At 35.9% G+C, this 14213-nt stretch overlaps 3 protein-coding genes across 5 annotated transcripts; 1 reads left to right on the top strand and 2 right to left on the bottom strand.

Annotated features, from left to right (window-relative positions):
* Window positions 1–541: 541 nt before the first annotated feature.
* Window positions 542–2190, top strand: LOC123219547 (probable purine permease 10). Its single transcript, XM_044641553.1, is given in 3 exon segments — window positions 542–684; window positions 830–1840; window positions 1843–2190. Coding segments are annotated over 3 exon segments (1149 nt in total). The 5' UTR covers window positions 542–644; the 3' UTR covers window positions 1941–2190.
* A 571-nt stretch (window positions 2191–2761) lies between these two features.
* LOC123218707 (UDP-N-acetylglucosamine transferase subunit ALG14-like) lies at window positions 2762–5074 on the bottom strand. 3 transcript variants are annotated; one of them, XM_044640262.1, is made up of 4 exons: window positions 4740–5074; window positions 4504–4646; window positions 3400–3543; window positions 2762–3131 (listed from the first exon to the last, which is right to left on the bottom strand). In XM_044640262.1, the coding sequence occupies exons 1-4, from the start codon at window positions 4783–4785 to the stop codon at window positions 2946–2948; spliced, it is 519 nt and encodes a 172-aa protein (XP_044496197.1). In that variant the 5' UTR covers window positions 4786–5074; the 3' UTR covers window positions 2762–2945. The 3 variants fall into 3 exon arrangements, with proteins under 3 accessions (XP_044496197.1, XP_044496198.1, XP_044496196.1); XM_044640263.1 differs by having other exon boundaries at window positions 4504–4643; XM_044640261.1 differs by having other exon boundaries at window positions 4504–4591.
* Window positions 5075–5930: 856 nt separating this feature from the next.
* On the bottom strand, window positions 5931–9857 carry LOC123218706 (putative disease resistance protein RGA3). The gene is made up of 2 exons (XM_044640260.1): window positions 6231–9857; window positions 5931–6161 (listed from the first exon to the last, which is right to left on the bottom strand). Exons 1-2 carry the CDS (start codon window positions 9628–9630, stop codon window positions 6145–6147), a joined length of 3417 nt encoding a protein of 1138 aa, XP_044496195.1. The 5' UTR covers window positions 9631–9857; the 3' UTR covers window positions 5931–6144.
* Between the last annotated feature and the right edge of the window lie 4356 nt (window positions 9858–14213).

Below are 14213 nucleotides of genomic sequence, written 5' to 3'. Positions count from 1 at the left end.
AACTAGACTTCCAAATTAGAAATGAAAAGATGATTGAGACCATATTCGATTTCAATCCAACGGTGTAAATATTATTATTGTTCACCATGATTCACGTCCGCCACGTTCAATTCTTTATGGTAATGCACGTTGTGCTGGACCCAGAAATGGTAATGCACGTTGTGCTGGACCCAGAAATGAAAATCAGGGAGCTCAAGATTAAAATAACTCACATAAATTTTATATTAAAATAAAAACAAGTATTTTATTAATATACCACAAATTAAAATCTCTGTGTAATTACTAGTCGACTCCAAATCTTGGTTTTCTTAGTAGCGAGGGAGTGTTAATTTTTGTTATTAATATTACTAGCGATTTTGTTTTGTGTTTGAAGATTTTGTATTTCAGTGAGAGCAGTTCAAGGTGTTTCTAATAGTGGTATCAAGTATTCATTTTTTCCAACCTAACTGCAACATATATATATTCAAAGGAAAAAGACAACTAAGAAGATCAAATTTAAGTCAAACTCAGCAGACTTTGATTTACTGAAGCAATCGACAAAAGAAGAAAAAGAAAATGTAGACTGGGTTCATTCGTGTATATATACAGTATCAATCTAGTCTTCGTTTAAGTATAATTGTCCAGTCTTCTTCTGTCTTTCCCACATGGCAGAAATTCAAGAACTGCAACTCCTAATCATGGGTGGTCAATCTTTAAAAATTCTCTTTGTTAATGATTTTGTGTTTTGGGTTGATGATGTGATTGGAGTTTGAGTTTGTGTGTTGCATGCTTTCATTGGCTTAGCTTTGTTTCTTCTGTGGTTAATCTTTTCATGTATAATTCTGGCCAGTTCAGGAAGCTGAAGATGGAGATTCAATTGAGGCTCGCGTGGCCAGCCAAGCCACAGTGCAACACTCCAGAGACTATCACCGGTGGATCAGAATAGCCTTGCATATGTTCTTTGTTCTCTCCGGCCAAGCAGCGGCCACTCTCCTGGGAAGACAATACTATGACAAAGGAGGCAATAGCAAATGGATGGCAACAGTTGTGCAGCTTGTAGGCTTCCCAATTCTCCTTCCCTACTACTGCTTTCCAGCACCAAAAATTTCCAGCACAAGCAGTAATGAAACTGCCCCGCCGCCTTCTTTTCTAGTCCTTGCTTTTGTGTATCTCTCCCTCGGTCTACTTATGGCCGCTGATTGCTTTCTGCATTCAGTTGGGTTGTCATACCTGCCAGTTTCAACTTATTCCCTCATTTGTGCATCCCAGTTGGCCTTCAATTCCTTCTTCTCCATTTTCCTCAATAAGCAGAACTTTACTCCATTCATAGTCAATTCTTTAGTCCTTCTGACAATCTCCTCCACGCTCCTGGTTTTCCAGAATGACTCTGAGAACCCCACTGGCGTGTTGAAGGGGAAGTATGTAATTGGATTCATATGCACTGTTGGAGCATCTGCAGGATATGGACTTTTCCTTTCGCTTACTGAACTCACCTTCAAAAAGGTTCTGAAGAAGGAAACTTTTACAGCAATCATGGATATGATAGTGTATCCGAGTCTAGTTGCAAGCTGTGCTGCAATGGTGGGACTTGTTGCGAGCAAAGAATATATGAGCATAAAGACACAGATGGAGGCATACAAGTTGGGGAGGATTTCATATGTTATGAATTTGGTCTGGACTGCTATATCTTGGCAAGTCTTTACTATTGGTGAAATAGGATTGATCTTCGAGACATCTTCCCTGTTCTCCAATGCCATAAGTGTTCTGGGTTTGCCTTTGATTCAAGTTCTGGCTGTTGTATTTTTTCATGACAAAATGGGTGGTATCAAGGTAATTGCCATGTTGTTGGCTTTATGGGCTTTCTCAGTTTTCTTTATCAGCAATATCTCGACGACTGTGAGTCCAAGAATGAGAAGAGAAAAGCCGATGAAGTTGTTCAGGCCTCTAATGGGAGTCAATAGTTGAATGGAAACAGGGATCTCAGGTCCAACCATAGATGCATAATTTACATGTGTTGATCTCCACAGAAATTGTAAATTTTTTTTAAAATATATAGTCAGAAGTAGAGTTGAATAAAATTTACATTTTCATTAAGAGATATCACAAAGTAGTGGTGGATTCGAGCCCATGTTTGGCTTGAGTTTCGAGACTTACCGACGGCATTGTATCAAAACAATTTTTTTTCTAACAATTCTTATTTTTGTTAGGTAATTTTTTTCTTTTTTCCAAAATTATTTTACATCATTTGAATTAGTTCGAATTAAAATCCATTTGGCCTTTTTGGATTTGAGTTGTATATCAAATGGTTCTTATTTAAACTTGATTTAATTCGAATCAATCACTCATTTGAAATAAGTGGCTTAAAAAGATGGCTTCATTATAGCCGTGTTATAATATGAGCAGACCAGGTTAAATTCCAGTGGATTTATAATGTTATACCATTAGTGCCTCGTGTTTACGGTTGCGATTCAGAGAGCCTATAAAAAACTGAAAAGTAATTGTTCTGTCATCAAAGTACACTAAAATAGCATGGACTTTCGTTTCTCAATCTCATGAATAACAAAGCGGTGGCTTCAAGATAAAGGCTGCAACACGAACCTGCTCGCCAGCTCGTGTCAAACTGGCTTTGACGCGGTTATTGTTAAGCCAAAATTGAGCATGTTGTTTCTTGCTAGACGTCAATAAGTTTGAAATATTACATTTACATCCTTAAAATTTTATGTTTGCCTCTCTAAAACTTAAATTTACCCACCAAACTCAAGTTAGCACAAAAAGGATTTACTTCTTCTAAATCACTGTCTTCTTCTGTGAGAGAGAAAAGAGGCTTGTGGCTCTCACTAGTAATAAATTAAATTGTGTACAACTTGACTTTGAGAATAAGTTATAGACCAAGTGTAATAACTTTGAAAATCTAAGTTGCACAGCAAAATCTTGAAGAAATGTTACAGCACCATGTCAGAAGGAATTCAATCAACTACATGAGACAGCCAACATAATGAGCTCAAAAAATACTTTTTCTGTAATTGTGGCCATTGCACAAAGAACTGATCAGCTATGTGCAACTTGTACAGAAGCAAACCACTGAAAGAAAGCCTCCTCACTCGTGCTATACTCTCAACATAGAAAACCGATGACCATCTAATTCCAATGACCTACAGGCAAAGAAGACAAAATTCAATGAGGAACTCTAATACCATCAATTTTGCCTTTAATAGCCTGAAAAAAGGTGAAATCTAACGAGTCAAACTTCCACACAACTTAAATAAAAATGCAATCACGCATAGAGGACTACAAGGCCCAGGTCCATTGCAAGGAACCTAGACAGAGAGGAACTTGATGATAAAAGATTTGATTTAATATGCTAAAGTAACATTGCAACAAATAAAAAGAATGCAAGAGGTAAAAGATTAAAGCTACTACCACTTGTGGTCTGATTCTAATCATTAGCCACAGTGCACAAACAATCGCAAGCAAAGTTGTCCAAACATATGTTGTACATGATTGACCAACTTCCCTGCTTCTGCAGATCTGCATGAACTGTGGCAAAGGTCCCTTGACTCCATTCTGCAATTAAATGAAAACCAATTAATTGAAAAGAAGTTAAATAAAAAATATGTATGATAGAAAGATAAGATGCGCAACTCCATAATTAGGCATAAAAACATGATGCAACTTGTAAGTGAAATGAAAAGCATTTAGTGTATCCATTTAACATTGTTTAGACAACAAAACTCTTTCTCTTCATTCCACTATTCAAATGTAAATATACATTTCCACAGTAGACATTCATAATAACATGCTTCCAAAAGAAAATATAAATGTGTAATCAACATGATGACTTTTATAGATTAATAGCATATGTATGCCAACAACAGAGAGTAGCACATAAAGATAGCCTCTACACCAATTCCTACATCATAAGATGGTATACGATTTCTCAAGGACTCCTTACAAAGTTTTGAGATAATAACTTAAAACTTCTGTTTTCCTCCAAAAAATCCCTAGTTAGAAAACTCAGTGCAAATCTGCTTGCCTTTAATATTTTTAGCTTCTAGAGTCCAGACAAACAGATGAGGTTAAATTAAAAATGAAATTCACAGCAATCTCCCAACCATACGTCTATATATTCCATCAGAACCACTCCCTAACCATTTTAGGACTTTTAGAATCATTTTTTTCCCTTCATTTTGACTTTATTCAAGATTCAATCCATACATCATTTCCCAAAAGGTTGTAAGGTTAGCTGTCTTCAAGAATTCAACACTGTGAGGCTCAGAGAGTACATCACTCCTTTACCTACTAAACTTTAATTTTAAAAGTGTATTACTTCAGCTTTACTGATTCGTGGATCATTCATTAACAAGTTAAAATATCTACTCCAGACCTACAAAACTAACAGTGATTTAATTAGAGCGATCAGACATTCTCAAAACTTTTAAATGTCGAAATTTAATATGGAGAAAAGACAGCAAATGTGCAATTAAAGGAATAAAAAACACACAATTTAGAAAAAAAAAAATCTACCTTATGAACCAAAGAATCCTCGAAAACGCATGCCTTCTGCAGACTCATATCATCAGTGGCAGGAGCAATGTAGAACCGCGGTGCAAACCTGTCCATTTGCAGTAACGATAAGAGATTCATCATCTCCGCCGTGTGTCCGCCTTCTACAAATTCGATTGATAAAAAAAATTAGACGAGTAAAAAATAAAAAGAAAAATAATCTGATTGAAGAATATACATATAAGAAACTGACTCACCTGAACCTAAAACAACGAGCGTAAAGACTGGCTGTGAGGATTCCATTTAAAGATAGTACGTAAAGAAGACAAATCGTCAAGATTGAAACGCTAATGGCAACGAATGCCATTATGGACCAGCAACAGTCTTTCAGTTTCTCCATCACCGGAATTTATAATCTGCGTTTGTGTTTACTCTGCAGAAATTGGCGCGAATCGAATCATCCGTAGATGTTTCGATTTCTCCGAGAGGGAGAATCGGAGAAAAAACGTATGAACAACTTGATTGAAAAAGAGGAAATATGAACATTTAAGGGTGCTGGAAGCTCCGTCTGTGACCGTCACGCTAATTTCTAAATAAAAATATATATATATATATATATATATATATATATATATATATAATGCTGCAAGAATAATTTTGTTTAAAAACAACAATTATTAATTAAATTATTGAATAGTTTAAAATTAAAAATAAATAATATTTAATAATAAATAGATATATATTTATTTGTGTATAAAACTATATACATAATTTTATTATATATATAAAAAAATTCTAAATACTCCTTTGTATTTACAATTTTATCCTTCGTAATTATATTTAATTACTTATATCTCATATCTTGTCTATCCTTATTTTATGTAAATTTGAAAACAATCTCATAATTTCATTTCATATTACATTAAACAATTTTCAAATTATTAAAGATAATATTATAAAATTTCTCTTTATTCAAAATCATTGAATAAAGATATCTAATTCAATAGTTTATCTTGACACCACTATGAAAAAGATAACAATGACTAATCTAATCTCAACTCTAGTGATATAATCTATTATCAAATCTTTAAAAAGTCTGGTTAATTTGATAAAATTTTTGAGTTAAAAAGGGTTTAATGAAGAGAATATGAAATAGTTAGAAATTATTATCTGTTTTCTGACATACTATTATTAACAGTTTTTATTAGAGTGGGCGTTTATTTCTGTTTCAAATATGATGGGTGTTTTTGGTAATTTAGTAAAAGTAATAAGAGTTCTTAAACAGAATTTGTTTTGATAATGAAAACATACTTTATAATAATAATTTATTAACATAATTTCTTCAATCAAGTTTTAAAAATTGCACTACCAAGAGAGCAACTAGTTTTTAATTTGTCAAATGTAAACAACATATTTATATACAAAACAATGCAACATGTTCTCAGGAATGGAAAACAAAGGTTATATTCTTTTTCACATTTTCAGAAGTTTTTGTTTGTCATTCAAACAATATTATTCACTTTTTTTATAATTCTGTTAACCTTATTAATAATCTTTCAAAAATACTTTACACTAATATAAAAAAGTTTGAATTAAGTATTATAAATTCAAATCAAGCGTACCCCAAGCTCATCTCAATTCAATTTGAATTCACCTCTGAAATCAAATGCCCATCATATCTGCAATGGTTTAGATGTAATGTTAATGAGTGGATAATGTAGCAGAGCAATGGTAAAAAGAGCACATACCATTCAACTTGATGCAACAATTAGTTTTACTTGTTTTGTATTTCTCATTTGCACTAACGTTTGCGTGCCGATTCCAACTTTTATCTTCCAATTCCACTGTAACGTTCGGAATGTGTGCTACTTTGTACCAATCCTCCCCGGTTTCTTTCTCACATCGCTTAACCAGTTCAGGGCAGTAATAAATCTCCAGTTTCTGTAGATTGCTGAGACTCTGAATGCTAGCGGGAAGAGATGACAATTTTGGGCAGTAATAGATGTAAAAAGATTGAAGTGATGTGAGGTCTCCCAGCCAGTCAGGTAATAATGCCAGATCAGGGTAGCTGGATATACAGAAAGACTGCAGTGCAGGGATATGCCTTAAGACCTCTGGCAAGACTGCCAACTTAGCCTTAGAAGCAGGTCTATATGAACAATATGTGGCTTGACTAAAGTCGGTGGGTATTTTTGAATTAAACTCTAATTGAACACCTAAATCTGCACCAGATATGGTTAAATGCTGGAGGGAACTGAGGCGTTTAATACCTTCAGGAAGGGCTACCAACTCTGGGCAGTTAATAAGGTTCAAGCTCCGGAGGCTGGAAAGCTGTTGCAACTCTGTGGGAAGCCCCTTAAGCTTGCTGAAATTTCGAATAGTAACTGAATGAAGAGAGGTGAGGTTTTGCAACATCCCTCGTGGAAGGTAAATTGACTCATTGTTATCAAGTAAATTTAGGCGATCAAGGCGTCTAGCGTCTGAGATTGATCTCAGCATCGCGTCACTGCAACCTTTCACCCATAAGCGTTCCAATGAAGGAAGACGTGGCAAAGTCAATTTACAGCAATCAAAAATTTCCAGGTTGGTAAGACACGGGAAAAATTCTTCTCCATCCTCTTTCGTCAACCTCTGTAACCTTGGCATATCATAAATCTCAAGTTTCTTCAAAGATGGGAATCTTCCTATTAGTCCTGCACTTTGAATATCGTCGTTAATGTACGATACTTGAGTCATTCTATAGAGTGCAAGACGTTGAAGGAAAGGTAGTTTCCAAAAGGAAGAAAGCTGAACACAATTTGGACACTGTGAGAGCTCAATAGAAACAACCTTACTAAGATTTTGATCATTCACCCAAAGTGGAAACTGGACACCTTTGTATTTTCTTATAACCAAATGCTCAAGGTTTCGGGGAGGCTCAAGGGCATCAAGGACCTCCTCAGCATTTTCCGGCAATTCAGATTCACTAACTTGTTCCCAGGACAAGGTCAAGCGGCGGAGATTTTGCTTTCCCAACAAATTTGCTTCCTTTGCATCCAGCGGATTGCCCACTCTCTCGAGATATTTAATATGCAACTCTCCTCCTAGATTTAAACCTTTCAATTCAGCTAGGTGAGAACCTTTCTCACTCACAACGAACAAAGTTAAAGTCTGTAAGCAAGTGATCTGTCCCATTTTTTGGGGCATTTGAGATAATTCAGAACAACCATTAAGGTGAAGATGTCGTAGATTTTTTAGGCACCTCATCTGTTTAGGTAGTTCCAAAAGAGAATAACATCTTTCTAGTATCAAAATCTGCATATTAAACAACCCACAAATTGATTCTGGAAGCTTAACGATATTAGAGTAAGAAAGGTTCAAGTACCTTAAATGCGTCAAATGGCTAATTGAAGACAACTTCTTCCCACTATACCGACACGCAGATAATGCTCTTAATCTTGAGAAGTCACAAGAAAAGTCGAAGGCATTCTCTGGACTGCTTGTACCTGGCAGCAGATAAATTGTCCTTACGGTTTCAGATCCATGCAAAGCATTAGCATTCATAAACGACTGCAGAAAATCAAAATTTATTCCAACATGAACCGTTCTTTTTGAGATAGGATTTGAGCAATGAGACTTCACTAGATGACATTCATCTTCCATTATAGATTGGGCAAGATCATGAACAAGGTCATGCATAGAAAATCTGACGATGTCACCAATCTTATATTTCTCACCATCAAGAAGAAAAGATCTCCAACATAATTCATTGCATATCTCATTACCAATATCTTCTAGCTCCTGTTTTCCCGAGGAAGTAATAAACCCGTTGGCCATCCATAGATGAATCAGCTTTGTTTTCTCAATCCGAAAATCCTTAGGAAAGAAAGCACAATAAGCAAAACATTGTTTAAATTTTGATGGTAAATGAGAGTAACTCAACCGTAAAGCTGGCAAGATAGAGTTTTCCCCAAGTGGCAAGTTCCAAAGTTCACTGTCCCTAACAGAGAGCCATTCATCCTCCTTGTCTTTAAAGCGCATCAGACTGCCTAGAGACTTTACAGCTAGAGGCACACCCCCACACTTCTTCACTATCTCCTTTCCCAATGCTAAAAGGTTTGGACGTTCTTCTTTGTCAGGTCCAAATGCACGCTCCTTAAACAAGGACCAGCAATCATCCTCCAGTAATCCTGATAAATTATGATGAGGGAGCGTTCCCATAATTGATGCAACCCTGTTGATACGAGTTGTGACGACGATTGAAGCCCCTTTTGACCCACACGCCAATACGAACTTTAATCTATCCCACAAGTCTTGATCTTCATTCCACACATCATCGAGAACTAGCAGATACCGTTTCTCTTTAATTAACTCTTGTAGTCGTCGCTGCAAAGGGTCCAAGTCTAAGAATTCACAAGTAGTTCCACTTGCAGATTCAATAATAGCTTTAACAATCCTCCTCACATTGAAATCCTCAGAGACACAAACCCAAATTCTCACCTCAAAATGACTCTTCACTCTTTCATCATTGAAGACTACTTGAGCAAGTGTTGTCTTTCCGAGGCCTCCTAAACCAACTATTGGGTAGATTGAAATGTCATCACAACAGGCTACACGCTTCACCAGGCATTCAATAATTTTTTCTTTATCCTCGTCTCTTCCATATACATGAGATTGCGTAATAATGGAGGCAGTTTGGCGTCTTTCTGTGACTTCATTTCGCCTATCTGAAACAAACTCATTCAAATGAAATTTACTTCGCTCTTGAGCAATTTCATCTAACCTTTCTGTAATCTCTCTCATCCTAACACCGATCTTGTGACAGAATAAAATATTATGTGGACGAAGTTTATGCATGAAAGAAGACATTGTCTTGTTTATAAACCTTGAATTCTGGCATTTATGCTCTAATCGAGAGGCTTCAGTGGCGCAATCATCCAAGATGTCATCTACCACATAAGCCGCCTCTTTTAGCTTCCTTAACCAATTCTTGATTGCCTTGTCCTCTACTTGCCTCTCCCCAGCGTCTTCAAGCACGGCCTGAATAGTTGAGAACAAGCTGGAAAGTTTTTTCATTTCTTTGTCAACACCCCAGAGCAACCCAACCTCATTTCCGATGAGTGAGTTCAAATTGTCCAGTAGAATTTGAACAAAAGCTTCGGCCATCATCGACTGCAAGTATGAAAATACGGGGAGAGATCAGTGTTTGGAAGTTGATGAAGGTAGGCGTGGAAGACTTGTGTGTGCTTCAAAGTCAATATAAACGCGTTTGGAAGGCAAGGCTTTTTCCAGAAGTAGGTGGCCTGGTGGTCCCTGCTGGTAATAAGAATAAGATTATTGAAGCGTGAAATTGCAGGGAAGATGGAAGTGCTGGATTTGGATCCGAATGGAGTTTATTAAGTTTAAACATGAGTTGGGTTTAAATTAGCTGGAAATAAATTTGATTCAGGTAAACTTAAATTTGAATACAAATTTAAAAGTTAAATATTTTCAAACTCAAATATTAGATATGTTTGGTTCACCAAACTTAGGAAAATTTTTATATGAATTGATGAAAACAAGACATTTTAATCCATACGTAACATCATTTTAGTTTTTTTTTTTTTAATTTGGCTATACCACCAAACTGAATTCAAAACTTAATTCAAACTCATACTCAAATCAAATTCAAGTTTAACTTAATTCAAATCTAACTTTACTTGAAAGAGCCATGAGAGTGGGTTTATTAGTAAATTACATTACAAATCTTAATAAATCGAATCTACTCATCTTAAATAAAATTATCTTATGATTTGGAGATTAAATTTGGAAGGTTGAAGAGATTGGAAAATATGATTGATATTGTCAAGTCTTATTGTCTTCGTTATTTTCAAATATAGATTTTTACCTATATTTTAAATTGTCTAGTCGTATTTACATAAGCGATTTGTCAAATATGCATATGAGTAATTTGCCTAATCGATGTATATTGTCAGGTCTTATTGTCTTTGTTATTTTCAAACATAGATTTTTACCTCTATTTTAAGTTATCTAATCGTATTCATATAAGCGATTTGTCAAACATGCACAGGAGTAATTTGCCTAATCGATGTATATTGTTTACCTACCTAATTGTTGTATACTAACTACTCATCTTTTATATTATTTTTGTAAGTTTAACCAAGAAGTAGTTTGACGTCACAAAATTATTAACTATTTTTTGTTGTAAGTACATAAAACTTATTTTACATGATCAGAAATAAACTTTACTATGTCGTTATAAAGGAAGACAATATTACTTTATACAATTTATCTGGTAACAAAATTGGCATGAATGATCCACCTTCACTTATCATATCTAAAATGGTTCGAATCATAATGTTTATGAGAGAATAACCTCAAACATAATGTTTATGCAATTGCAAGTTCGAGAATCCAATCATGTGGCATGCTACTCTGAAATTTGCAGATTAACAATTAAGAGAAGAGAAACAGAAGCGCTTTTGAAAGGCTACCTTTCTCTGTCAATGGAATTTGCAAGGAAGATGGAAATGCAATTACTACTCTAATTTATTATCGGGCACAAATACAAGTAGAATGACTTAGTAACAAGACTGAAACACTGGTGGTGACGAATGCCTTCACATATACAGTACTCATGGGCTGCTGTGGGGTTTATCTGAGAAGCATTTTGTTGGGACGGACACGTAAATTCAACAGAAAACTATAGCAAGACCTGCGGGGCTTCACTCTTGCTACTTTCTTGGATAGTTGAGTTTTGGCGGTTTATCTCTGGTCACCATTATGAAAAGGCGACAATGACTACTCTAATGTCGACTTTAGTAGTATGGTCCATTGCCAAATCTTTGAAGGTTTGGGCTGATTTAAAGAAGAGATTATGAAAGTGTAAGAAGTTGTTGTCTATTTTTTAACATACCATTATTAACGGTTTTAATGGAGTTGGGGTTTGTCTCCAGTTTCGAATAGCAGTAGGTGTTTCCAGTGATTTTGTAGAAGTGACGAGAGTTCTTCAATAAAAAAGCTGTAAAATAATGTACATATTGTTTACTATCTATGAAGAGATGAAAGAGTTTAATATGTCAAATATAAACAACACATTTATATACAATGCAAAATAGTGTCAAAAACAGAAAACAAAGGTAACGTTAATTTCTCGCATCATTAGAAGTCCTCCCTTTGGCTGGTATGATATTGGCATGAAAAATAAACCCAGATGCATCAGGGAAATTTGAGCCAAACCAGCAAGGACTTGGATCCATGTTTTTGAGTCAAACTCAACAACTTGGCTTGAGTTTAACTCATTTGTCTCTCTAATGACACTACTTATCTTTCTGACAATATTATTAGTATCACCGGTACCATCATCAAATGCCCATGCTACCTGCAATGGTTTAGATATAATGTTTATGAGTGGATAATGTTTCAGTTCAAGCAGAGCAAAAGTGCACATACCTTTCAACTTGAAGCAGCAATTAGTTTTACTTGTTTGTAATTCTAGCTTGCGGAAACGTTTATGTTCCAATTCCACTGTAACCTTCCGAATATGTGCTATTTTGTACCAATCCTCCCCCATTTCTTTCTCACATCTTTTAACCAGTTCAGGGCAGTAATAAATATCCAGTTCTTGTAGATTGCTGAGACTTTGAATGCTGGCAGGAAGAGATGACAAGTTTGGGCAGTTAAAGATGTACAAAGACTGAAGAGATGTAAGGTCTCCCGCCCAGTCAGGCAATGATGATAGATTAGGATAGCTGGATATACACAAAGACTGCAGTGCAGGCATATGCCTTAAGACCTCTGGCAAGACTGCCAACTTAGCCTCAGAAGGTCTATTTGAAAAACATCTGGATTGCTGGCCTGTGGGTCTGCTTGGATCAAATTCAACTACAATACATGAGATTCCACCAGATATGCTTAAATGCTGGAGAGAACTAAGGTGTTTAATACCTTCAGGAAAGGCTACCAGCTCTGGGCAGTTAATAATGTTCAAGGCCCGGAGGTCGGAGAGTTTATGCAACTCTGTGGGAAGCCCCTTAAGCTTGCTGAAATTGTCAATAGGAATTGAATGAAGAGAGGTGAGATTTTGCAGGATCTCATGCGAAAGGTAAATTGACTCATCGTTATAACAAATGTATAGGTAATTAAGGCGTCTAGCGTTTTGAGATTGATCTTAGCAATGCGTCACTACAACCTCCCACCCATAAGTACTGCAATGAAGGAATTGATCTTAGCAATGTGTCACTACAGCCACCCACTGGTAAATCTTTTCTTTATCCTCATCTCTTCCATATACTTGAGATTGCGTAATCATGGAGGCAGTTTGGCGTATTTCTGTGACTTCATTTCGCTTATCTGAAACAAACTCAGTCAAATGAAATTTAATTCGCTCTTGAGCAGTTTCATCTAACCTATCTGTTGTCTCTCTCATCCTAACACCTATCTTGTGGCAGAATAAAATATTATGTGGACAAAGTTCATGCAAGAAAGAAGACATTGCCTTGTTTATAAACCTTGAATTCTGGCCTTTACACTCTAATCGAGAGGCTTCAGTGGTGCAGTCATCCAAGATGTCATCTACCATGTATGCTGCTTGTTTGAGCTTCCTTAACCAATTCTTGATTGCATTGTCCTTTACTTGCTTCTCCTCGGCATCTTCAAGCATGGCCTGAATAGTTGAGAACAAGTTGGAAAGTTTATTCATCTCTTTTTCAACACCACAGAGCAACCCAACCTCTTTTCTGGTGAGTGAGTTCAAATGTTCCAGTAAGATTTGAACAAAAGCGCCGGCCATCTTCGACTGCAAGTATGAAAATTCAGGGAGAGATCTGTGTTTGGAAGTAGGCAGGTTGAATAGTGCTGGAAGACTTGTGTGTGCTTCTAAGTCAATCAAAAGGCCCTGAAAGGTTAGGCTTTTTACAAAATGTAGGCAGCCGGGTGGTCCCTACCGGTGATAAACATAAGATTAATGAAGCTAGAAATTGCAAGGAAAATTGAAACGCAAGACCTCTGTTGTCCAAACAGGAGTTATATATGATTGACCAACTTCCCTGCTTCTGTAGATCGGCATGAACTGTGCAGAAGGTCCCTTCACTCCATTCTGCAAATAAATGAAAACCAATTAATTGAAAAGGAGTTAAATAAAAAAAATATGTATGATTGAAAGATAGATACGCAACTCCATAATTAGGAGAAAAACACTTGATGCAACTTGTAAGTGAAATTCTCTTCATTCCACTATTCAAATGTTAATTTACATTTCCACATTAGATATTAATAATATCATGCTTCCAAAAGAAAAAAAAAAGTGTAATCAACGTGATGACTTGTATCAATTATTAGTATATGCATGCCAACAACAGAGAGTAACCCATAATGATAGCCTCTACACCAATTCCTCTATCATAAAAGATGGTATACGGTTTCTCAAGGACTCTTTACAAGGCTTTGAGTTAATAACTTAAAACTTCTGTTTTCCTCCAAAAAAACCCCTAGTTAGAAAACTCAGTTCAAATCTGCTCGCCCCCAACCTATGGTATTTTTTGCCTCCGGAGTCTAGACAAAAAGATGAGATTAAATTAAAAATAAAATTCACAGCAATCTCCCAACCATCCATCTAAACATTCCATCCACATTGCTCCCTAACCATTTCAGGACTTTTAAAATCATTTTACCCCAGTTTTTTTCCCTTCACCCCGACCTTTTTCAAGATTCAATCTATATATATTTTGCCAAAAAGTTCTAGGGTTAGTCTT

This window comes from Mangifera indica, chromosome 6, assembly GCF_011075055.1.
Source record: "Mangifera indica cultivar Alphonso chromosome 6, CATAS_Mindica_2.1, whole genome shotgun sequence".
In the NCBI taxonomy this organism is placed as follows: Eukaryota; Viridiplantae; Streptophyta; class Magnoliopsida; order Sapindales; family Anacardiaceae; genus Mangifera; species Mangifera indica.
This window is presented reverse-complemented; position numbering and strand designations above follow the sequence as displayed.